This window comes from Pithys albifrons, chromosome 4 (assembly GCF_047495875.1).
Source record: "Pithys albifrons albifrons isolate INPA30051 chromosome 4, PitAlb_v1, whole genome shotgun sequence".
In the NCBI taxonomy this organism is placed as follows: Eukaryota; Metazoa; Chordata; class Aves; order Passeriformes; family Thamnophilidae; genus Pithys; species Pithys albifrons.
Window position 1 is genome coordinate 10,661,029 of NC_092461.1, and position 27,074 is coordinate 10,688,102.

Consider the following 27,074-nt stretch of genomic DNA (forward strand, 5'->3'; position numbering starts at 1 on the left):
CTTGCCTGATCTTAGTTCAGCCCCTGGCACAAATCATAGATACTGATGAAATGCCTGCAAGCTCAAGGGGAATAGCAGCACATCTGCAAAAATGCCTATTTTATCTCAAAAGCAGCTTGGGATCTACACCCGCCAGGAGCTCTCTGGTTGCCAGAGGAACCTGGGGGGGGCCAGACAAGCAGCCTGGGTAACACACACAAACAAATACCAGAACATTAACTAAACATCAAACCAAGTAAGCATGCCTTGGCTGATGACCTGAGGGACAGCATTGCCCCACTGCTTGGCTACACAGAAAGCCAGGGCCGAGGATAAGGCTGTTCTCTTGAGAGTAGAAGAATCATTAGCAAAAACATCCTAATTCCTTTTAAATCCTGAGAGAGGTTTTAAAGTCAGAACTCCACTCTTACAATTTTGACCATAACACAGATGCTATTGGTCAGCCTGTCTCATAATGTTGGCTTGGGACATATTTCTGTTTTTCTGCCACCTTAGACATGAGATATTACAAATTAGCGTGTGGGAAGGAAATGCAAAAGGGTCCTTTGCCTCTGTTCTTAACTTGTAGCTTCTCCTGAACTGGACCTCTCCTCTCTGGGGTAATTAGTAGTGCCTGGAACAGCTGCAAAACCAGTATAACCAGGAAAGTGCAAATGCTAGAGCTACACAAGTGCGGAAATAGATGTATGTAGGTGATAAATATGTTCTGGATTCCTACTGCTGCCAGTCCATAGATCACACAGAAGTGATAAACTCTCCCTAAAGGTTGAATAACAGACAGCTAGGAACTAATACAAACATGCTTTTTGCATCACTTCTTGACTGATGCTTCAGAGAGATCCTGTGGGTTAAATTACCATTTTGACAATACAGCTGCCAGGTAACGGACCCTTCTTCACTGCCATGCAGCAGCTCCAGAGTGAAAATAGAAAACTCATACTACCTCAAAACACAAAAGCATTAAATAATCTCCAGTGCAATGAGTTGCAGTTACAATCCAGGGCTAGGACAAACTCATTTTGAACCAAAACTTTAAAACAAACTGTCATTAATTAGTAATCTCTAGAGAGTGGCCTCCCTCCTTGGTGCCTCTCATGATTTCCTCATCCCTCCAGCAAGCAGCAAAAACATCCCAGATTGCATCAGCTGTGATTACTCTTTAGATGAGGAGATTCTTCTCTGGCTAGCCAGGATAACATTATGTGGCCACTAGGACTTTGTCACTTAAGAAATGTCAGCAATCCTAGAAGACTTGAATGCTACACAAGAGTACAGTCAGGAAGCACTATGGCAGGATGAATGATTTTTACACAAAGATCTTCTTCCCTTCTTTGTTCCAGGTCTTCTGCCATTATAAATTAAAATTGGTGTTCATGTAGAAGCACTTTTTAATTTGTACCTTGCCTCTCCTAGATTTAAGAGGCAATAAGAACACAAAACAAACAACAAAGAAAAAAAACATTTTGGAAGGAAAGAGGAAGTCTGAACAGGCACTATAGTCAAGAGTGTGATTTACTGGAACCAGGTATTCCCACGAAATGGATGTGAGAGCACTATTTCCATAGGTAGCCCAATCAAGCTTCTTCAATTGTCAATTCATGTGTGGTTGCCTCCTCAATGTTTTGAAGTTGACGAAGCAGCCATTCTCTTTCTTTCTTTCTCTGTTATAGAAGAGAAACTATTATTTAGTCAACCTAATCCATTCAGATGCCACCTGCTTTCAAAAACAGACATACAGAGACATGACCTTAGTTTTAAGCTAAGAAGCTTTTGCTCTCAGAGCTGGCACGTTTTCTTGAGTTTTCAACACACCCATGAAAAATGCATTAGAGGAAAGAGCAAACCAGAACAGAATCTGATGGCTTCACACTGACACAAGAACCTTCAGAGTCTAACTCTGCTGCCTCCCTATCCTTCTATGGGCTTTCAACAGGCCCTTTTCTAATAATTAAAATTGCAGGAAGCTGACTTCTTGTGCTCCACAGACAATCAAGACCTGCATAAGGTCTGTTAGTTTCAGCTTGCCCCAGGAAACCCTACACTAATCAAGAGGACTGCAAACAAGATCCCCATTTGCAATGACTAGCATTCTTTTTATAAAGAACTATGATTTAGATTAAACAAAGAAAGGAATAGATTCTTAGCTATTGTATAACAAAATGAAAACCTTTACCAGAAGAGCTTTATCAGCTTTCTTCTTCCTGTTTTTTCCTATTGGGACATCTTTTATCCCTGGTATTCCAGTAAGAAGCCACGAAGGTTCACTCTTGTGAGTAACTGCAGCATCCGCAGATGCTTTGGTGTTATCTTGAGTTTCCATATTTGGGACAACCTTGTCACTTGGCTCTTGATTTGATTCATCAGATGCCAACACAGTGGAAAGCTTCCTTCTAGAAAATGTAAGCTGAGAGCTTTGGCTTTTCTCTTTATTTAATTCTTGTGAGTCAAACACTGTTGAAAGCCTTTTTGGGGACACATGAGGGAAGTATGCATCAACACGTACTGATGATACTTGAGATAATGATCTACTTATATTTGATTTTGGCATTGGAGATCCATAAACTCTCTTACTGGTGTCTTGGTCCTTGATTGACTGATTTGTCCAATCTGTAAGATCTGTTCTTGAAAGCATCAAGTCCACTGGGGTGCTGTGTTTCACCATTCTCTTTCTCACAGATCTTTTAACATTCAGAAAAGAATCATCTTCCTCTGACATCTTGAAGTCAGGTTTCTTGCCTGAAGAACATAAGAAGATTGTATCATTGCTCACACAGAAAGATGCAATGCAAAGTGCTTTTTAGCAGTAAGCTACTAAATGAAATCCTAGGTGTTCCTATTTTCATGTCTATGTTCTATCATTCCATGAAATTTGTCCTTTGTATAGAGAAGTATTCAAGGGTTTGGAAGAGCCATATTGAAAACAGAACATTAAAAGACAGAAGTCATACATACAACACTTACACCTGTCCCAGCCTTCTGCATATGAAGCTCCAAGTGTGCTAGAAGTTTTTAAGTTATTTCATTAACCAAAACATCATTAAGGCAATGTTTTCTCCATCTGAGTATACACATAATATACTTTTGGTGTTACAGCTGCTAATACTGTGTATGTAAATGAAAACTGTTAGATGCCAGAGTGATTACCATATTGTAGCAAAAAGTCAAGTGCTCTAAAGAGACATGCAGGGAGTTGCTGGATTCACCCAGCCATTTCTTAGTCCAGCTGCCTTTTTGTTTCTCTTAATTCCTTAAAAGGGGGCTCACAAACCTCTCAGTCTCTCCTACTTACTTGAACCTCTCGGTCTCTCCTACTTACTTGACATGTGGCTTACTTCAGCCAATCCTAAGCTTTGATTCTAAAAAAAAAAATGTGCTTTGTGGAAGTCTATTATTTACAGCAATGGCAAGGTTGCTTTTGCTAGTAGCATTTCTCCTATCCACTTGCAAGTCCCCAACAAAAAGAAACTCAAATTCTTACACGTGGAAAAGCCCAAGATAAAAATATCCAGTTTAAAATATATTTAAGATAAATATCTCAATTAGAGGAGCATTTAAGTACTTCTAGTAACTGCTGGACTCTCTACTTTCATGAAATAGTTCAGATATTTCATGCAGGTGGATTGCATGAAGCTCGCTTAGCAAGGGGGCAGTATGTTTTAAATGTATCTTTTCTAACCTGTATATAGATCAAGGTCTTGCTTGTGGCTAGAGGGGCAAGACAAAGAGGGGCACAGGAGGGCAGGGAGATACATTGGCTGAAGTAAAAGACACTAGTTCATTTCTTGTCAGTGCTTTGCATCTGTGTAGGGTCTAAGTTTTCTAGGAGAGTTTCACATGTACTTTGTGTTTCTAAACAGGAGGCAAGAGATAGCGCACTGACTCTTCAACACAGCACAAATCAGGTGTTTTGTGGTTTGTTCTAATTTTTTCTCCTTAGAAAGAGGGAGGGGTACTCCATTACCATTTTTATTTGGGTGATACTCATTTCCCCTCTCACTTCTTGGCAATGGTGCCTTGTGTGACACATTATAAGCAGCACTCAACCTGTAGACATTGCTTTTTTCCTCTCCTGTTTATGCAGATTGGCTTTCTTTAGTCTTTATCATAGAAGCTTACTGGCAGTAAGCTTACATGATTAAGCTTAGAGAGAAAATAAGAAGGAGTTTGCAGCCATCACCCCTCCCCCAAGCTATCCTCAGCTTTTTAATGCTTTCTTCTTAATCATTAAAATTTAGATGGTCAATAAGCTAATTTTTCATAAATTAGCTTCTAACAAGTATTTTCAACCAAAGCTTGTAAGGAAAACAATGACTTTTTATTTTATCCTTCTCTGTACTTTAGAGAGATACATATATGTAAGCAACAGATTTTTTCTGCTTCAACACCATCATAGTTATAGAAGTCTAAAAATGACAGAGAAAGACAAACTATTATAAAAATGTCAGAGTCTACCATGGACAAAGCACTTTGCAGGAAATTTAACAAAAGAAAACAGGCTTACCAGACCTACCAGGTTCTATTTGATATCTTCCTCTGTTTTTGAAGTGATCTGGCTTCAGCTGCTGCTTCCCTACTTATAGACCTACTAGCTACCCACCCTGGTCATCATTTGCTGCAGAGACTCCCTAATTAACACATTCAGCAGTTTTTAGGAGCCTCAGCAATGCTGCTAAACTACTGAATCGAATTCTAGGATTAATTAATCATAGAAAAATGGTCTGGCCTACTTATCTTTGTGCTATGTTTTTTGCTATTTAATCTCTGGTTCTTGCTGCCTGTTTCAATCAGAAAATACTCTAGTGGCTAATTGTCTTCACCTGGCTTCTTAAGGCACACCGAGGATCTGTTGCAAGAGAGATGTATGTTGATGGAGTACATCTGTTGCCATCCTGAATTATTTTCTCACTGCTTTTCTTGCTTAAAAAATAAATGGGAAATTAATGTTTAATCTGCCATGAAAAAGCTCTTCTTTTGGGAAAGCAGGGAGTGCGAATAAACCAATGATTGTTTTACTGCAGTGTGAATTTCATGGTGTTTGCCACTAACAGCTAATTGGCAGCATTTTATTTTGAAGTATGTGTTTTCCAAATATCAGATTTTAGATTAGAATTGCATTGGTTTGAAAAGATATGGTTCAGAAGGACCATATTATTCTGTCAACAGAAAAGCAGCTGGATTGCACCATCCCTGCTGAATTGCAAGTCAGCTCTGTGATGGGTGTCAGGAAACAACTTGCTATCACAACGCTGTAGAGTAAGAACAGGTGTGAGGAGGCATATGCACAAATATTGGGGTAGCCTCCTTTGACAAAGCATGACCTGTGGACCTTTAAAATCTAAGCTGATCAAGTAGACCTAATTTCAGGGCTTCATATGGGTGACCTGAGATTGTAGAGTGCATGTAGCCCAGACAGAGGGGCGAAGTGCTGATCTCGCAGGGATTTGAACTTGTGGTTCCAGGGAGTCTGGGCATTTCAAACCTAATCATAAACCACCCTCTCTTGCCACATTAATAGTTGCACTATGAATAGACAATTGGAGCTACCAGTTCAATATTTAGGAATAACAGTCTGTCAGTATATGGGGAAAGTTGCTAGGTTTAAATTATGCTCCCCTAAGGAGCTGAAGGAGAGCTTGAGAAATGGAGGCACTTTACAATCACATGGATTGCACAAGTAAACATCTTGGAAATAAATAGTCTGTCCAGGATAAGCTATTTATTTCTTAAACTCCCAGGAGAGGTTCCTACAGGAATATTTCGAGAACTAAACAAAAACTATTTTGAGATACTTGTGGCTGGGCAAAAAAAAAAATCTCAGTCCTTTATAAACATAGACCAACCTTTACTTCTTTTTGAATATTTGTAGTCAGTTTTTGAACCTTGTGGCTTGGTGAGCAAACCCACCAGGTGAGCCATACTGTGCCTCACAGAGCTCAGCAAGCTCATTCCTTATATAGTACAGAGAGGAGAGGGATATCTTGACATGGTGTCACAATGTTTGTGCTGTCCTGCTGCACCAGTGGGACATCGTCTCCCCTCTCCCAGCAAGGCAGTGATGCAAACAACACTAAGCAGCATACACCTGTGTGATGAGCTTCCTGAAGGGACTGAGCAAAATTTACATCATTTCAGTGGACCCCTTCAAAAAGTCCTGGCCTTGACTGCCAGCTGGCGCCTTGCCTTCCTCACTGTGCTTGCCCTCACTTCTTAATGTGTCCTTTCCATGGTATCCCATAGTCCAGCAGTGCTGTCTGTAGCTGCATCATCTTTGTGTCTACCTTCCATGGCCTTTCCTGCAAAACTCTTAAAAAAACCTTTCCCCTACCCTTTACTTGCTGTTTTCTCTAGTTCCTTGCCAAATATTCTCAAGATACAAATTAGGTGATCTGCAAGTTGTTTTCACTGTTAATGGTTTATGTCCTACAGATTCATCTTTTTATCAAGTGGTGGCAGAATGTTACAGAGAATAGGAAGGACATAACTATGCAGAGATCAGACAGAAAAGAGGCCAAAATTAATGTAAGCATGTGGAGCTCAACAGAACAGCTGCAGTGATGATATTACCTTGGCCTCAGTGTATCTGTGTGAACATGAAACACCCAACTTGAAACTTGAGTGAGACCTTAAAGGCTTCTTGCATCTTTCAAAGAATGACACTCATGCTTATTTATTATGAATCATTCCTTCATTAAATTTACATTTGTTGGTATGTTCATCTTCATCCTCAGCATTGCCTACTTGATATTTTGAAGCAATAACTCCAGAGGTCTGGTTCCAGCTTTTTGGTCTATATTTACACACCTTCCTCTCACTTGTTGTATAATACATGACAACACTCAATTCTAGCAATATTATTATGTACCTCTCTATATATTATATCAAATCTCCCATGGCTTTATGTTTATGTCTTGAAAGATTCCTTTGTTGATCTTATTTCAGAAGATAATTTCATCTTCTTTATAAATTTCTTCCAAAAACTACAAAACCTACATAGGAAATTATTTAAATATTTTTACTGCATTCCCTTGGGGAAAAAAAATAATAGTTCTTAATATTTTTGCCTCCAAAACCAACACAAGTACAGAATACAATGACAGCACAGTGTTTTGTTAAAATTTCAACCCTTTCATTCCAGTTCAAATGCATGAATTCACTTCAGACAAGGGAGTTAGAGGAGACTTCATCTGGAACAGGGCAAAATTGGAATTATTTTTCAGTTTGTCAAGGAATAACAGACATGGAGGGACAAAAATGGACACCTTTCCCCTCTGTCTTCTGTTCTAAGAAACTATGATTCTTCATTTGCTGCTCTTTTAATTTCTTCATTTCTCACTCTAATGATGTCACCAAACAGTTCTCCTGAAGGGGACTTGGATGCCGAAACCACCCTTAGCTCATATGCTTCCCTAACGTAATTTATTGAATTGGATATGTAATTCTAGTTTGTGAAGTCACAAATCTTGTGTAAGTGTCCAAGCCATTAGGAGCTGCTTGCAGTCTTTCCTGGGCAGAACACTATCAGGCCCTCTCCTGCTCTTGCAACTATTCTGATGTTTTCAGATGTAGAGAGTGATTCCACAAAGAATTAGGAGCTAGTAAGTAGAGCTGAACATTCTACTCTGTCTGATGACCCATGGTGATGTGACCCTTGTTTGAAGCATTAGGAGGAAGATGGGAATGCCAGAGAAAGCATATAAACAGTGGTGGTGAGTAAAAGGATAGTTTAAAAAAGAAGAAGAAATTAAGAGAGGGACACAAAGTTATATAGAGTCATATAGAAAGAATAAATTAGAAGAAATATAAAATGAATGGGCAGGACAAAGGGAAAATAAAAAAGAAAGCAAATTAAGTTGTTTCCCCCAAGATTTAGAGGACTTGGGCCCAGATTAATAGGTGAAACTCCATCCAGTCCAGCTGCCTGACCACTTCAGGACTGGCCAAAACTTAAAGAGATGTGATTAAGGACATTGTCCAAATGATTCTTAAAGATTGAAAAGAAGAGGGAGCACCCCTCTAGGAAGCTTGTTACAGTGTTTGACCACCCTTTTGGTAAAGAAAGCTTCCTAATTTCCTGTCTGACAAATGTGGCTTTGAGCCATTCCCACACATCTAGGCAGTGGCTTCCTGTTCTCAGGAAGCTTTAGGGAGCAGTGAGGTTATTCCTCAACCTCCTTGTCACCAAACTAGACAACCTATTTTCCTCAGCTGCTTCTCAGAAGATATACCTTCCAGCCCTTCTACCAGCAAAACCTTTACTGAAACCTACAGGATTATCTGAATCCCTTGTAGACTGTTAAGCAAAGTTTTCAGTGCCTGAAAAGCACTGTGTACATTTATAATCTTGTTCTCCAGCAACTTTAAAGCTTTGTCCTTTTAGACGACTTTCTTCACATTTGGTAGAATTCTGTTGAATTATGATGTTATGATCACTGGAGAAAAATATGGCATTATTTATGATGGTAATGTGGAAGTGGTACCTTTGCAACTGTGGGAACATCCCATCTTTCAGTGTGACAATGACCTTTTTCTGGCCAGAGGCAAGATCAGTGTCTTTGTCCACTGTGTTCAGGAACAGAGCTATGTGTGGCATAATTTTGATTCCAATCTAGTCATAGGAGTACCTCATAAGCACCCTGAGAGGAAGGCTTTAGGGAATCCTGCATAAATAGTTTAGAGATTTCATAACCTGTCAGAAAAAAAATGGCTCTGAACTAGCAATACACTGAGTCATGATGTGTACTTCAGGTGATATATTTCTATGGGGTTTGGATATGACTGCTACGACTAGATCTATCCAACTGGACAACAAATCTGCTTTTGTACACTTAAAGCCACAGTCTTGAAATACTAACTAGGTTTTGTTGCTGCTCAGAAAGTCAAACCCTTATTTCAATGTCTAAATCAGTTTCCATATGATTTATTTCAGTAAGAACTTGAGGAACAATGATACTTGGCTCTTTGTCTCTGAACAATTTCAAATAGTCTTAAATGCTTTTAATTTGGGTGTTGACGTAAACAGTTTTTCACCAAGGATGACCAATTACAGGGATTTTTTTTTCCTACTTTAATGTAACATTAGGACTGAGCAAAGAAAAGCCCTAAGGAACACACCTTTACCCCTTATGGACAAGTCAGTGCCACATGCCCCCTCAGTCTGGACCACCTCTGCCCTCAGATGCAGCACTTGGTGTGTATGTGAAAGGAGGATTAGTTTGTACATATTTAAAGATGCTACTATATTAAGATGAATTATAAAACCTTAAGGCATTAAAAATTGTTGTCTCTCTTGGTTAAACAAGGTCATAATACACAAGTAGCCAGTTTAAAACCATTGTGGGAGATGTCAAATTTAGAAAAATTATTTTTTATACAGAAGTCTGGAGGATCAATATTTGACTTCAAAATGTCTAATTCCCTCAGATGTAAGAAGCCAGGTACTCTTTGATAACAGTAAAGGTCACTGACCTTGATAAAATCAATGTGTTACCACCTGCCTTTGTAATTACGTCAATGACTCCTCTTCATTATACGCTTATCCACCTCAGTCTTCCCGGAGTACTATGATGTGTTCTCTCTGCATGTTGTTTATTCACTAGTCGGTGTCCTATACGCTTTCTACGTGTTTCTACAATCCAGAAGTCAATCTGAGTTAATGTTCAACTGGGACTTTTCCTCAGTAACTTGCTGTGTCTTTTCTGATATGACTGGTCCTTTCTAATTACGTTGGCAGTGCTGCTAAGGAGCACATAACAGTATTGCCAAAGTTCAATAAACATACAGAGTAACTATAGAGTTTGGGGAAAACAGTCGGTGCCGCTTTCATGACCTTTGGCAACAGTATGAGCACAGTTTGGTCAATGCCAAACAAATGTCTAACTTCAAATCTCTCAGTGACCAGAAAAATGATGGATTTGTTTTACTTTATTACATCTAATAATAAACTAAAAATGCCGTGTTTGTGCAGTGCAGGAGCGTGGCCAGACAGAGTGTAGTCCTGTGCAGGAGGTAAGGCCAGGTGAGTATCAATGGTTCTTTCTTGTTGCACTAGAATTGTGCAGATGAATCCCCAGGTGGTCTGAGATGAAGGAAAGCTAATGAATTCATCAGAGTACCACTGACTTAGTGAAGCAGAGCATTTCTGGTAGGGAAAATCATCTGCTTCATCTGTGATGGTGTAGTACTTGATATGTTATACTGCCTCTATGAAAGCCATCATTGGCATCTTCAGTCTATGCTCTGTAAAGGTAAAAATTCATTATAGTGATGACTAGCTTTCTATGCCTAAATCTAATAACAGTCAACCAAAGTCTAGTTATAAATATAGGAACAGCATAAGTCTGGGAGGCTCATATTCATGTAAAATTAAAAGTTAGTTTCTGTTCTCTGACCTTTGAGCCTGAAAACCTACACAAAGTACCACTGAAGTTGATAGCAGAAATAATCTGCGCAGAACTGGATGTTTAGGATCAATCAGGACTCCTAAATAGCCTGACTATACCCCAAGACCCCCATCGTTAAATGCTCTCTTCACAGTTCAGTGGGTTTAATGAGAGCCAAAATTGCTACAGACAAGTTCTACTACATGGCTCACTTTACAACTATGACTTTTTTTTTTCCCATCAAAATGGCCCAAACGAGAATGGCCCAAACAAGAATATGGTCCATGACTGATACCTGTATAATTGTTTCCTCCTTCCATTGAACATCATGTTCTGCCAGAAGAAACAGGGCGTTAGGTGATCCATTGCTCTAGGGGAATGGCTGCAAAACTGAGACTTTGACATAGATACAATGGCAATGCACCAATGTACACAACAGGCAATGTACACAATGTTCTCATTTTCTATTCTCCCCTTCTGCCTGTTTCAAATCGACAATATCCTCTGGTAATATTTTTGGACAAGAATCCCAGTTTCAGTCCTTGGTGGTTTATGTTACAGAATGCAGTCTCTCTGGAATTCCTCATGACCAAAAGTGCCTCCAGAGGATATAAGCCATCTAACGCTGATACTGCCTCATTCTTGAAGCAAAACAAATTCTCATACTGTTTCTGAAGGGATTCAGCTGTGTAATTGAGCATGGCAGAAAAATGTTTCCAAGTAATGACCAGAGCCATTAATCCAGAACTTTCACTATCTCGTTAACATACATGTGTGTGAGTGTACATATTTTATACACAAGTATAAATAGCTGTGGGTGTATTTATGTACATAAAATCCCCCAAAACACCACCGGGAGGGTTGCACATTTTAGTATTAAGAGAAAGCCTTAAAGTACCAATATGGCAGAATAGATGCAATGAAAGATGAATTTTCATTTTATGTCCTTTTGACTTTAGCAGAGTTATTCTGCTTGACACTTACGAAGATCTGGCATGCTGTCTTTCAGAGGGGAAAGACAAAGCAAAAAATGGCTACATATGGTCTCAAACACTTCTCACTGATGTAATGGCAAGCCCAGAACAGTTCCATCACAGTCCTTGTCAACATATTAATTCTGTACAACTCACATTGTATTTTCTAACCTGCAAGAACAACAGCTGTGGAGACTTTGTCCAGCACTTGGAAGGAAACCCCCATATCTGCACAGACAGGGATGATGCATCTGAGCATATCTGCTTCTGCTCTGAGCTGGGCAGATGTGAGTCTGCTGTCATTTGGAAGTGGTACAATGAAATTATTTGAATTACCCAAGCTTAATGAGTCTCTTGTGAGGCATGTTACCTTATACAACTCAGTTTTTAAATCAAATTAACATATGCATTTTTGCACTCAGGTTGGCTCTGTCTCTTGCACAATATAAACTGCCTACAAAATGTATGATTGACCCAGGCTGAGTAATTATTTCTGCCTTGTGAAAAGCAAGAGATGAGCTTCCTTTCCCTTATTCTGGTCTATGTAGCTGGTATTTTGCCAGATATTGCACGTTTACTCTCCTCTGCTTCCACAATGAATGGCACACTTGGCCCAAGCTGGCTTCCATGGTGGTCAATGCAGAAAATCTATAGGACTTCAAAGGGAGCCAAATTGTTCCCATGAGATCCTTTATTTGAAAGCAGTTCTGAAAGCAAAACTGGGGGATTTCTAGAGGCATGTTCTTAGCCTTAAAACTGAGAAGTTGCAGCTGGACCCTCTGAAAGGCAGGTTGGTACAGAATAATGAATGCAGCTTGATTTAAAAAAAACCCACAAAAACAAAAACAAAATAAATCCCAAACAGCAGTCCCTTCCCCCCCACCAAAAGCCAGACCAAAACCAAAACTATAATCTCAAACAGCTGTTTATTCAAGCAATGTTTTTTTCCTTTATTTTTAATTAGATTGCAGAAATTATAATAGTGCAAACACTCAGTATAAAAGTTGCAATAAGAAATTTACATTCACATTTAACATTTCAGTCCATTCACTTTTTAACATAAAAATAGGACAAATATTCAATTGCTCTTCTCAATTTAACAATCCTGAAAAAGACTGGAAGATACTCTACAATATTCTATTTACATAAAAATAGACCCGTATTATTAATGCAAATCTATCATTAGAAGTTACCCAGTGTTAAGTTATTGTATTGTACTATGTATATACATACATATATATATATAATGTATAGCTATAAAGATAAAAAGATTATTTATAGGTTCAGTGGGCTGTAATAGTTGGAATAATGACATCTTGACTTACAAGTTCATTCCTTACAGTTAGGCCTATTCATTTTACCTATGTAGATGTTTCTTTTGTGATACAGTAGGCCTCCTCCTGGTCCCTTTGAAGTCACTGGTAATACCCTATTTAACATCAGTGGGAGAAGAACAGACACTAGAATAAGACCTAGTCTAACAATTCAATAATCATTAAATTTAATATTTTCATTATTTTTATTGGGTTGTAAACCTGAATAAAAATTCTACTGAAACCTTTTATGCCAATTAAATAGAAGAATACATTTGGTTTTCTCTTTGAGGAATGGATTATCTCTACTGGATGCAATTAATTCTTTTTCCACAAAGTCCAAATAAATACTCAAGATGGCTCAGAAACAATGCAGAATTTGCTGCAAACGTCTATAGGTTAAGCAGCTGGTAAGACTGTTCTTGTTCCAGTTCAACCAGCCTTATAATACCTTGCAACTGCATCTTTCCTCACTCTAATATTTTAATACAGAGTGGTATCTAAGCACACAGAACATGACTGCTCTTGAAATAGGTTTGCACAGGTTTGGTAAACTGCTAAGGGAGTATGAATTAGGCTACCCCACTCTTGCTTATCTGTGTCTCTTCTTTGGGCCCACAAGCAGAGATGTTGCTCTGCCTGCTGCTGGCAGGTTGAAGCCTCACTGCCCAGCTTATTGCCAGCTGCTGGTGCCTGCACCCACCACAGGGTAAGTTATTTGCCCTTTCGGGGTTGCTGTCACATGTACTGCTTCCTAACCAGATTATTTCAAAGCTGTTTCTTTTCCCCAAGCATCTATTATATGAAAAAATCTACTTTTAAAAAAAATATATTTTCTTTTTGAAAAATAAGAAGTTTGACAACCATGTAATGGAGGACCTATAGAAGGAGATAGTAAAGCAGGCCTGAGTGGACAGTAAACACCTAAACAAATACATCATGGCACATTGAAGGTGAGTTAAGGGTACAAGGGGCACCTAAATTTGTTAACAAGTTGCAGGTCATATTTTTGTGTCTGAAGAAGACTTACGTGGTGTTAAGAGGCAGGTAGCTATGCCTAGCTTCTTCTCTTAGTGCTTTGGTATTTATCACACTTAAATATATACAGGATGCTTAAAATTATGGATAAGCCTACAATGTACTCTGTCGTCATGTATCAGCAGGCTAATTTTGACTGTAGAACACATGTGTCATGCGTTCTTTTGCTTCCTACCTTAGGCTGCTGAACATTAATTATAAAACACTAAAATCTTTTGAATTAACAGACTGGAAAAATACTTATTTCCAAGCAGAACCTATAATGATATACCAGAAGGACTGAAATTAACCTCCAGACAGCAAGAATACAAGGACTTAGCAGAAGGATAAAATCCAGAAGGTGCTGGTTACTACACGAGTTTTAGCCATAGGAATTTTAAGAGATGGGTCAAATTTGACTGAATCTCCTTGAAACTGTGAAAAGTGTGTATTATTACTGTTTTGCACCATTATCTACATTCTGTGTACAAACCAATGATTTGTACACAGAAAAATTTACACAACAAGGATATTATGGAAAAAGAACCTCCAAGATGTTTTTAACCTCTGTCAGAATTTTACTGAAAATAGTATCACTGCTCTGAGATTCTCTATATCAAGTTAATTATGTTAGAAATGGTAACTGCTCTTAGATTCTGTTTTTTACACCACTAACTCTAAAAGAATTGCTGTCATTGTATTCTGTAACGTTTTTCAAAGCTCCCTCTGTGTAGTGATCAGCTGCCTGGATGCAGAAAAGAAACTCATCATGTGCTTTGTCTAGGTGTTATCACTTTTTCCTAATTGAACCATAGTAATGCTGCGTAAAGAAACAGGAATTTGAAGAAAAGAAGTATTTCTTCTGTAGCAGTTAAAAATATAATCATTATGAAGCAATTTTGTGATAACAGAGGTAATTAATTTTCATCTACATTTCACTGAAAATTCTTGATATATTGCCAAATAGCATTTGAAGCCCAAGAAGAGAAAACCTTTACACCTATGTGCACTAAGGAGCAAAAGACAGGAGAAATCACCCAAATAACTTCAATGTGCCAGCTGAAATTTTTCATAACTGATGCCACTATTGACAGGTGAGGCACTTGAAAGTAAGACACGATAGTGCGCACAACTGCAGTAATTAAAGCCCACAAGAACTGTTAGCTGCTTTACTCTCAGCAGGCCAACCTACACCTAGCAAAGGTAACAGCACACTTAACAAGCTGTAGGCAAGTGTCCTGGATGTTTTTAGTCAACGTGTTGCATAAGCCTGTTCTGAACAGGAGGGCAGCCAAGTTTTTCAAAGTTGCTCCAAATTATCTGGACAGATGTTCTACAGAATTGGGCTCACTATGTGTGCTGAGCTTTTCAGGAAATCTGTTCTTGTTTAGCTTGGAACCACATATATGAGTACCCTCCACAAAGAATTGGAGCACTCCTTGCATCCACAGAGCTGTGTTGATAGTAAACCAAAGTAGGAAAGGAATTAGTAAAAATCTTCACAGTGATGCAGCACTGTTTATTCCTTCAGTTTTATGCAGGTGTGACACATCTGATGCCACAGAAGGCATAAACCAGGGATCCTAATAGAAAAAAATGGATCCTCCCACATGCAGTAAGGCACAAGCAAAACCAAGTCCTTGCAGCACATATGGTATGTACGTTAACCAATGCTAATTCAAACTTCAAGGTGCTTCTTCATTATCAGAAAATAGGCATTAAAGGTGACAACCTCCAACTATTTCCAATAATTCCTTCTGAAATTCTGAAAGTAGTTCACCAAGTGATCTTGGACACTTGTAAATGTGAACTGACACAAAAGTTTGGAAATGGATCTGGCCATGCAGTTAAACACAAGCCTTATTTTTGTTGCACTATGAATCTGGTTGAATACTCTGCCAGCTCAGATACTCCAGACCTGTCCCATGCCACTAAGAGTTTTACCACCAACTTCCAAAGGAATAATGGCTTTTCACCTTTTTCTTTCAGCAACTGCTATCATCCTGGCTTCTTTTTTTATTATTATTATTTTTTAAATTTTGTACTCTTGCTAACTTTGTCCTTATTTTTTTTCTTCTTTCCTTGTTCTTATCCTTGTACCTATCAGACTGTAAGTCACAGCAGGCCATGCAAGAAGCATGATATTTTAAGGAGTAATTAAAGAACAAGAGGCAGCCCCTCCCTTATAAGTAGTTTTTATATTTATTTACAGTACTGTATTTATTAGTGATTTAGATTTGGCCTGAAAACTCAGTGAGAGGTGAAATTAAAAGGAACAAAGAGCTAAAAATAGCCCACACAGAGGTCTGGAAAAAGCCAATCGTAAACAGAGCTAAGGTAGAGAAGCAGTGTCCAGATTGTCATTATTCACCATAATTATGCTACACTGAGATGTAAACCCCACTGAATTTGAAAGAAGTTAGACTGTTAGAAACCCTTAACTATTGGAATGAAGCCAATTGTCAGTACAAGGTGGTGGTTTGTGTATGCAGGCAGCAGGGCTATCCTGTATGAATAAGTATCTTAATTTAGAAGAACAAAAGTACTTGCAGAAGCTGTACTGCTTAATTAACCCAACTGTCACCTGATCAAACAAACTAATTAACGGATTTCTGAGTCCTATTATAAAACTAGCTCAAATTGTAAAACACAAGAAGTCCTTATCCAAAGCAGAAAGTATTCACAGTCCACCAGACTCAGTGTTATGCTCCTCCAATACTCCTCATTTATGATATGTATATGTAATTTCAGAAGAAATCCTGAGTTGTAGTGACATAGATATGACAACTTTAAAAATGAGGCATGCAAAATACCTCCAGAATTTAAAGTTTTGTTCAGCAGCATTATGAAAAAAATCAGATAGAGGAATGGATATTGATTTCTTATTCGTATGTCACCAGCTGATATGTGCCTCAAACTGTGGGTTAGGCTGTGATGACTAAGGGAGGCAACACTGTAAGTGTGGCATCAGCACAGAACCTGTATGACTCAAAGCCAGATAAACCCAATGAACTTTCCCCTAATAGTTTGTTAAATACTTTCTGCTTAGCCATAGAAACTCTTTGGAAAATGAAACAAACTAAGTGAACTAAGGCATCAAAATTACTTTATATGTGTGTATATATATATATATATATATACACACACACACACACACACACATATATATACATATGTATGTATTCAGGAAAATGACCTATTTGCATGATGTACTTTGCACATACAATAACTTATTACCACATTAGAAATATACTCTGGGTAACATCAATGGGCCAAATTCACCTTTTCCTTCCATAGTGTTGCACCTGCATACAGCAATGGCGGATTCGACACTTGGTCCTTCTTGACAAGTATACTACATCAAATGCAGTATCAGACAATCCCATTTAATGTCAGATATTACATCATTATGAACTAGAATATCTGTTTGCTTTTTATATTACAGTAAGTAGTTTATTGCTTCTAATGACCAGAAGGTACCTTGTCAAGACAGCTTAGATGTTGATGACACTTTTCATATACTGCGTTATGGACCTTGGAACACTGAGGTTGGCAGATCACAATCATTAAGTTATTTTTCATCTTTATTTGCTGTTTGCATTTTGATTTGCTGAATGCACATGCAACTAGTGGATTAACTGTGCCAGAAGTGATATATCAAAAACATTTAGGAAAACTTACTGTTTTGTTTTGTTTTACTGAAGTCAGGCATGAATGGCATGCAGTAGATTTCACTGAAAACCAAAGGGACGTTCATTTTCAAAGGATATATAATCTCCATGCACATGTAAAATGTCTCTTACAAAAATCATTAATTTTTTTTAAAAGTGTGCCTTTTTGTCTCTTTTTATACAAGTGTACATGCAATAACCTGTCCAAGCTAAAACTATTTACAAAATTTCATAGTACAATACATCTTTTAAAGTGAATAATACATGAAAGGCCAATGTTTTCTGTTGTTTTGTAACACTGTACAAGATTAAAAATAAATAAGGCATTATAATACAGGTTTATCACAAATTAAAAAATGTTGGTTTTCACTGTAATACAAAACTCTTAACTTGAAAGAACATTATGGCTAAATAGTCCTCCTGCCTGGGCAGAATACACAGAATCTGTACTTGCTGATGTAAAGAAAATGCCTTGTTTCTGCTACAAGCAGGAATCCAATGAAAATGATTCACGCTACCTAGTAATGTGTTCAGACTCCTTCAAGCACTGAAATGGCACAGATCATACACTATTTCCCTTAAAACAGTGACTCCCAAGTAGTTTATTTTGCCCTACAGATAAATTACAGGCAAAAGTGTGAAAGTTTAGGCGCATGACCTAGTCTTGGTTACAGTGTTGTAAAATGTTCTGTTCAGTACCGACACAAAACTTTGTTATAATCCAAAGCAGAACTTGGCCTACAGAAGCTCAACTCCTGACCTTCACAAGAATGCTAAACTCCTGGTGATTGCTGCAGGCCTTGTGGGTATATAAGGGATGCAGATTCAGCCCTAATAAGCTGAAGCTTTTAGCTCTCAGTCTCACCTAAAGAAAGCAAGGGAGAATTCACATGTGTTTTGGTGAAGATAAGGGAGTGTGACTTGCCACAGTGGGAAGCAGCTACAAAAACAGATGCATTTTACAGGCTGGGTAAAATAGTTTTCTAGTCAATGCAAATGGAATAGGTTTGGAAATATCTAGCCAGTAATTCCATGGAACACCAGTCTGCAATCTCAGCAGAGAATAATAATTAAAAAATCATTTAAAGATAAAGGTAGTATAGGAACACTTAGAAATTAGCTCCCAAGACTAAAGATATCTGATACTTATATCCTTATATAAAGAATGAAAAACTACCATTATTACTATTATCTGAAAGAGAAAACGTGCAAACGGGATGTGAAATATTGTGCTTTCTATTGACAGACATTGACATGCCAAGATGGCATCACTTGGTTGTAGGCTTATATCTGTTAATTGTTTCAAGCTAACAGCTGCACAAAACAGTGAACAGAAGTACAGGAGGCTATCCTGCCCACAATGCATCATGTTACTATCCTCAGATAAATGTAAGGGACTGTTGGTTGCTGTGGTGCAGAGCTGGCTCCTTGATGGGGCTACAGCAAGATCACCCAGGCAAAAGTTACAGAGCTTGACCAGGAAATTAATATAGGTAACATGGGAAACACAACTGCATGCATTAAGGTGGGCACAATACAAATCCCACATACCATCTTAAGTCAATTGTCAAAAAAAATTTGATTACAAGCTTCTCTAAATTGGCAAAAAATGTGCAATTATGGGTTTTTGGAAGTATTACTTCCATGTATATTTCCCTTTCTTTCCACATGTAAAACTTACTGAACATGTCAAAGAATGCAGAAGAGCAGAGAGATTAAATATGTCATTTAAAGTTGTCACACAAGAGCTGAAATGAAAAAAAGTATTACACAGAACAGGAAAATGGGGAAAATTATATCAGTAGGGAGGAAAAGCATAAAGGTGAGATCACAGTTTCATTATATCATGATTTCAATGGGCATTTAGATTTCCCTGTTCAAAGTACTGCTGAACTCTTGACTATCATTTTCACATGATTTTTACTAATTTGTGCCTTTCCTGAACTTTTTTCATGACTTTGTACTGCTTACTCCAGGACTACATAGTAACATACAGTTTTCCCCACAGTAAAACCAGCAACAACCACCATAACAAATATATGGAAAACATTAATGATAGGATAATGATGTTAAATGATTATGAACTTAATAAGTAGGATGTTAACCTGGTCTATTGAAAGGTGTCCCTGCCTATGGCACTGGGGTTGCTTAGAAGATCTTTGGACATTTTCTACTAACACCTGCTAATCTTTTAAAATGTTAACGTGAATAATCCAATTTTACCTTGCTACATGATCTTCCAGTGACATTAGCAGGCTGGGAATGGGTCTGTGAATGAGAACAGTCACAAAAATATTAGCAAAAGGGACAATATATTTCTGCTCACTGTCCATTTAGTGATCAAAGAAACAATGGCAAGATGCCTATATCTTAAGCCTAATAAAAAGAACAACAAATACATAATTCCATTGCAAGCTTTTAGGCTGGTCAATGGGTTTATTTGGTGTTCATTTACTAACAGATCTGCTGATAAGACCTGAAGATGCTTTTATTCTATTAATATCAGTGAAATTATGCAAAATTCACTGATTCCAAAACTGTACAGCATGAGATCTTTGTGAATGGAACTGAGTCATTAATTCTATTGCACATAATACTTTCCAACTTGGTTAAACAATTAACTTACCTGCATGATAATTTAGTTCTTATGAGCTAATTAGACAACATAAATATGCAGTATGCTTTACATGAATACCACTTATTCAGTTTAATTATGTAAATATTTGTTCTTTTATATCTGTATTCTCTACATGTATTTATTTAAATGGCTTTGAATGCCTCAAAACTAGAAATAAATTATTCTAGAAACATAGCTGTGACCTGGATAGCTATTAGGGAGATAAATAAATGCAGTGACTCTCTACAGATCAACCAGCCTGATATACCCTGTACAGGACACTTAGGAAGCAGTTCTCAGTTTTTTATAGTCACTTTAATCACAACACTAATTTTGCTAGCTTTGTAATGAAGCACCTAGCTGACAGGGTACATAAAAATTAATTAAAAACCCTGCTGAAAGCCACTGGAGTTCTCCAGTAGACTGAGGTGGCTACATGGAGAACAGAAATTCCTGTAACGTTTCTTTAACCATTTGCATTTGCTGACACAGTATTTGTCCATATACTTTTAACAGAAACAGCGACTGCTCCATAGCAGAAGCTGATTGCAGAAGAATCACTCAGAATCTTTCCACTGAAATTTGCAATAAAATAGGCTCACTAAAGGGAAATGTGGCATCTAATATGTGCAAGTTTTCTATTGTAGAATCTGGAAAACTTCTGGGGTTTTTCATTTTCTTGGTGGTGTTGTTGGTTTTCGGTCTTAAGTTTTCTGGGGGGAAGTGGGGATTATTTTCTTTGTTAAAAGGAAGTTTTTGCATGTTTTTAGCCCATGTAAAGTTTTTAGTCTTTTTTTTGGAAAGCAGGGAGGTTAGTTAGTCTGTGAATCCCCATCAGGACAGTATGGCACCTGTCCATGGAGTACATGTCACTCAGCAGGATGACCTTCAACTGCCCCCACCTCAAATACAGAGATGCACTCCACATTTCATATCCAGATCAGCATTTCAAGATGAAACCATGAACAACAGGATGTGGGCTGTATTAAAAGAAAAAGCAGTCAAAATATGCTCCCTTTTTTGCAGATTAAGAGCAGGCCTTGCTCTCCTGGCACACTTACCAGTGCTCCTCATTTGGGCAGTCTGACTGTGCTTGTTTCTCAGAATTATAGCTTTCTACAGCTTTGAAGAGTGAGCCTGGATAGAATCAAGATATAATAAAACTGTGGCATAAATTTAAAAATCAATTAAGATATAAAACTTGTTGGCAAACATAAAGATGTCACAAAGCTAGCAACAGCATGTTTGTCACTAGTACAGAACTATTCTTTAAGCTGTTTAGAAAGGTGTAGCTAAATCCTGGAACTGAGCCACAGGACTTGTGCTATTTCTAAAAGCCTGAAATAATACCATCCTTCTGCTCCTCAATAAAGTCAGCACTGTACATAAAGGAATGTTTCTATATTGCATAAGCATATTGCTGTGCTTGCAGGGTGGCTCCTCTGCCTTGAACAGAGTCAAATGACCTACAAAGAGGCAGCAAGTTCGAAACTCTTCCACCCTTTTTTTTTTCTATTTTTTTTTTAATGGAAAGGATATATATTGTTTATCTGCCTAAACTTTAAGCTCTGTGGTTTACCTACTTCATATCCTAGTGTTATGGGCTTTTTGGAAGTTTTTGGAATTTTTTGGAGCATGCAAGAAGAATTTTTAAAAATACATAGGGTTTAGTGATTAGCTGAATCCAGCCTTCATTGACCTGCCATTGACAGCACAATAAACACTGTTCTCATTGCTTCAACTCATGCACTGGGAGCACAGTTTCTCTAACTCTTGCTGTACCCCCGGAGAGTCTCCAGGTGCCCCACATTCCATGGTTAAATGCAGCTTTCCTAATCCCAGGCCCAACAATGCTGGCTATGACAGAAAGAGAAATCTCTTTACTATGTCACTGCAGGTGGATGTGTAAATAAATACACATTTTTTGTTTATCTCTATAAATCTCTATTAAGTCTACACAGAACTGTTTGTATATGTGCATATATAGATTAAAACATATATATACACACACACATAAATGATTGCTTGCACATTTATCTAAGTTTTTTCACCTATCCTTTAAAAATGCCAAGAAAATATTCCTCATTTCCAGAAAATCCCATTTTGACTTTTCCCAACAGAATTGCTAGCCCTTATATGTTCCGTCCCAAGAGTTCATTACACAGTCCCCAAGTTCTCTTTGGTTGGGTTGTAGTGGTCCTTGGTTAATGCCATGGCCTATGACCTCTGACCTCTTGGTAAAACTTCAGGCCACCGTTGCTCTCCAAGTTCACTGCAAGTGGCACAACCACATCTCCTTTGCTCTACGCCTCCTTCACAGCTGGCACAGAAGGAAGATAATGCAGTGTTTGATTTGTGTGAGTGGCAGATGCTTGACCTGCTCCAAGCCCAGGTTTTGCAGTAAAGCCAGCAACTGAGGCCACCGACGGACAGCTGGTGCCCAGTTTTGTTTGAATGTTTGCTCTCCCATAAGGGTACATTTTCCGCTCTAAGTTTAAAGACCGTGTTTGGGAATTATTTCCATCTACCTTTCCTTCCAGGAAATAGGTCAACATTTCACCTTTTCCCTTTACACTGACTTTACCTCTGCACACGAATTCGTAACTGCACCTTTTTAATATCCGCTGAACTTCTTCTGTCACCTGAAGACAGAAAAAAATATTATTACTGTTTTCTGTTCATGCAACTGCTCACTCCTCTCCATTTTACTTTTCTGTTGTGAAATATGCATAAGCAGAATGGATAAGCACCTACAGCTTCTCTTAGGCTCACTCAGAATTTTCTTAAAGAAATAAAGAGGACCAATCAAACTGGAATATGAGAAACAAAACTTCTGGTCCTGAGCTGAATAATTACACAGCCAGATTAAGGTCTGTCCAAAAGAAATGTATACTAAAATTGTAAGCTGGATCAGTTCCAGTGACAGTAATTTACTGCAGAAGACCTTTCGATCCCTGGAGATTAAACAGGTATTTTGGATAAATGACTGCAAGAGTTCATCAAGCTCTTGAGAGGTACACCATAGCTTCTAGCCAAGCCTCAACAGAACAACAATGCTCTCTGTCTGCATCACCTCTCCAATCCAAAGTATCAAAGGAATTTTAAAGCTACATAAAATGCAGTAAGATGCAAACAGACATAAATCCTTTCCTTGTAGGTCTTATTCAGGCAAAATTTCTACAGTACAAGGCAGTGTCAGCATTCCCAGGCTTGCCTCCAACTGTGTGCAATGAAGCAGAGAACTTTCTTCTAATGGGAAATGATTTATTTAGGGATTTCATTGTCTCCAAGGAGTGAAGTGTATAAGATGGAAAACAACTATACCTCTGATGCCTGAGTCATCTGGAGAGTGTTGCCCTTTTCATAAGAAGATTGAGTGAGGCTGTGTTTTCTAAGTGGTCTTGAAAATGTAACCATATATAGAACAGGAGGTATGGAAAGGTTGCAAAATTGTCTTAGAATGCACTCACCTGAATTTTACCCTGCACACCAGTACTATCCATCCTGCTGGCAACATTTACAGTGTTCCCCCAAATATCATACTGTGGTCTTCTGGCTCCAATGACTCCTGCCACTACCGGCCCAACATTAATACCTAAAATTAAACAGTGAGTTTGGTTTCATACACTACAGCATATTATCCAAGGAAAAAAATGAATCCTGCAAAACAGATTCAACACAAGCGCCTTAGAATTTTTCTGGTCATAGGACATAATTTATGTTAACAGAATGAAGCTGAGTCAGGGAAGGTTTAGGTTACATATCAGGGAAAGGTTTTTCACCCAAAGGGAGGTTGGGCACTGGAACAGGTTTCCCAAGGGAGGGTCAGAGCACCAAACCTATCTGATTTCAAGCAGCATGTGGGCAACACTTTCAGACACATAGTGGGATTCTTGGGGTGTCCTTTGCAGGGACAGCAGTTGGACTTGCTGAACCTGATGGGTCACATCCAACTCGGCATATTCTATGATTCCCTATTTAAATTAATACCAACTGTGCTTCTGTATTTGTAAAAGGTTTGTAAACAAAACAAAGATGTTCCTCAAGGTATCTTATTGGAAATCCATTATGATAGACAACATAAAAAAATTGATTCTTTAGTGGATTTTGCTTATTAAAAAAAAAAAGGAGAAAATCAGTGGTAGTGCAGAGTTTACCTGTAGACAAGACAAATTGTTAAAGATCTTTAATTGTTTCCTACAACTTCCACTACAGGTGCACATGGAAAGCCTTCTAATGGAAGTTTTCCAAGTGGAACAGAAATAATGGTTTGGAAGATACAAGGACTGGGGCAAGGGAAGCGTGTTGCATTTGTTGTTAGTACAAGACAACTGACCAGGAAATAGGCTAAAGGATGGAAAATGGCTGAAACATGTTTTTTGTGAAAACTGCAGAGCTCGATTTTACATTTCTGACTGAATTTGGCACCTTGTTTGGAAGTTAATTGAAGGTGTTCCTTCTGAGTGTCCTGAGGAGCTGCTAATACTAAACCCTCTGTGTGAGGGCTTTTCCAAGCAAGTTATGCAGAAGAATGGGGTTTAGATTTTTGATCCTTTGTGAACCTGGAAAGACCAGTTATAAGAGAGTTCAAAGAAAATTTGGGGTTTATAATTATTAGGATGTACAGGAGGTCAAAGATATATAACTCTCCTATTGCTGTCTTCAATGTCTTTCTCAATCTTCCACTGCTAACAACCTCCAGTCCATTTTCATAATTCAACCATGAAAATATATGGAGAAAAAATCTGGAGAAAACTGTGTTAGAATATGCAATGAAATAAGAACAGAAGTGGAAATAACATTGAAGAGGAGCAGGGTGCAGGGAAGAGGGGGAAGAGGGGAACCTGATTTCTACAAAGACCATGAGAAAGGACTCTGAGTGTTAAGACATGTAATAACATGTAAAGGATTGCATGGGAAGGGTTGTGTTGTGAACACCAGAGGATTTGTTGGAAAAAATAGAACTGATTAAGGTGATTTGATATCTGTAGACAAAAAGCTCCCATCACACTTTTAATGCCAACAAAACTTTTGCAGATAGAACTTAATAGCTAAGTACAGTAAGAACCAGTTTTCAGCAGTTTAGCAGTGCAAAGCAGTGTAAGACACAAGACTGGATACACTCATAATATTGCATTTAATTAGTCATGCAGTTTTCTTTTAGGGGTGCACAGATTAACTAAACACATCAGAATTTGACACAATTGTAATTCCTTAATACTAATGCCCACCATCCAGCCTGCTGACCTTCTATGTGAATGTGACCCTCTCTTTAAAGGAGAATTTTCAGTTTTAGTCATGAGTGCAGGACAGGTAATCCTTTGCTGATGGCACAGGAAAAGCCAACAAAAACCAATGTTCTGCTTGTGTGATAATTGTAGAAACGTGACTTACCAACTCGTAGGACAAAGTCATTGTAGGACTGATAGTTGATTTCATCAAGAACGTCAAACATCTCTATTGCAAAATCTGCCAGTGTACTCAGATGGGAATAAATTGATTTTTTAGCCTAGAAACAAAATAGTATTGCACATTAGATTTGTATGGTACTGAAAGGCACGTGAAATACCAAAGTGAAAAACAATGGAAAACTCAGAATGGATGACTTAGGAAAAGAATGTAACCAGTTTTACTGTTTGTGAAAGGAAACTTTTGATGGTAGCTAAAGCACATGCATTCTTTTCTCGAGTGCTATTTTTTTCTTGTCTCTCTCTTTTTGATTTCTGGGAAGAATGGAAAGCAAAGTTCCCGTGGTAAAGTGGTTCTGTTGCTAGAGAGCTGCAAATGTTTGTTGTGAGTGTGGCAGGGAATAAAACCTGCTTTCTGACAAAACTACTTTGCCTGATGATTATTAATAACTATAGTTTCTGCCCTCTTCTCCCTTTGGGGCTTTTGCTAGGTCCCAGCTCCGTGGGGTGCATGCTGTTCCCATTGAGAAAATTCCTGTTAGGTTTAATCCCGTGAGATGCAGAACACCCCTATGTTCTTTCATTTACAGGCAAACTGAAGGAATTTGTTATAAAATGTATCTAAATGAACTAAAGGAAAAGAACCAGAAGGGATCAAATGAAATGCTGAAGTATCAACTTTTCAATGAAACCCCAAACATAAGAAAATAATTTTTACAACTTCTGGCTAATTAATTAAACTGTGGAGCTCCTTTTCAGAGAATATTGTGGATTCCAAAACTCTACAGGATTCTAATATAACTACTCAAACTCATGCAAGAAATATTTGCTACAAAGTAGTAAAAAAACGTTATCTGTAACTCCAGAATTTCTTAAAGAGCATATTATTAGCAAGTGGAAAGGAGAGGTTTGTGTATTTGTCCCATAACTCATGCCCTTCCCTCAGGATCTACCTTTGGTTAGTTAAGACAGGTTTGTACAATAAACCTTTGATGTGACTTAGTATGATTGCTTTTATGTTCTTCTCTTATTTGAATAAGAAATATGAATTTTTGAACAGATTTGCAAAGTGGAAGTGGGCTAAAGGTAGGATATGGTGAAAGAAATGCAGGGTCAGTGGCAGCTTCAGTAGGGCGTTGCACAACAGGACTGTGGAAGCTGGCATGAGATGAAAGCTTGCTGAGTTTTTGCCATCATAGTGAGATTTTATAAATGCAGTGCTTGACCGTGGCTGACAAACCTGAGAAACCGGTTGCTATTTGCTTTATTCTGCTCTGTTTGAAAGGGTTGCCTCATGTGACTGGGAAATTCACAAAAAAAAAAAAAAAAAGAAGTGCTAACAAAAAAATTATAAAATCCAATTTGGGCCAGTTTCAAATTTTGGGAAATATATTTTTATCCACCTGGTTGGATGTCTGGCATTCTGCTTCTTGCAATGTCAAACTAGTTAGCTGTATTCTTTTCCAGCATCACCAAGAAAAAGGAAGAACAAGAATTAAGCTTTGATAGCTGGTTGCTGAAGTTCCAACAGAAAAGGAAAAAATATTGAATGTCTGGAGGACAAAGGGAGTAGCCTAGTTTTATTCAATTTCTAATCTTCTTTATATTCCTTATCCTTCCATTTCTTTGCTGTCTGATAAATGCTCTGTTTCCCTGCAATGCCCTTCAGGGTTGCAGGAGAGAGGACTTGTGACA

At 38.1% G+C, this 27,074-nt stretch overlaps 1 protein-coding gene across 4 annotated transcripts in view; it reads right to left on the minus strand.

Annotated features, from left to right (window-relative positions):
* Window positions 1-1,472: 1,472 nt before the first annotated feature.
* ADCY1 (adenylate cyclase 1) overlaps window positions 1,473-27,074 on the minus strand; it is a 163,499-nt gene continuing 137,897 nt past the window's right edge. The window contains exons 18-22 of one of the 4 annotated variants that reach the window (XM_071553426.1): window positions 25,366-25,480; window positions 23,442-23,566; window positions 22,556-22,613; window positions 2,174-2,736; window positions 1,473-1,661 (exon numbers count right to left, since the gene is read on the minus strand). In XM_071553426.1, coding sequence (XP_071409527.1) covers window positions 1,575-1,661; window positions 2,174-2,736; window positions 22,556-22,613; window positions 23,442-23,566; window positions 25,366-25,480 — 948 coding nt within the window. In that variant the 3' untranslated portion in view covers window positions 1,473-1,574. Of the gene's footprint in view, window positions 1,662-2,173; window positions 2,737-14,477; window positions 21,109-22,555; window positions 22,614-23,441; window positions 23,567-25,365; window positions 25,481-27,074 lie in introns of those variants that run through there. The other 3 variants (XM_071553428.1, XM_071553427.1, XR_011697676.1) reach the window with 3 other exon arrangements.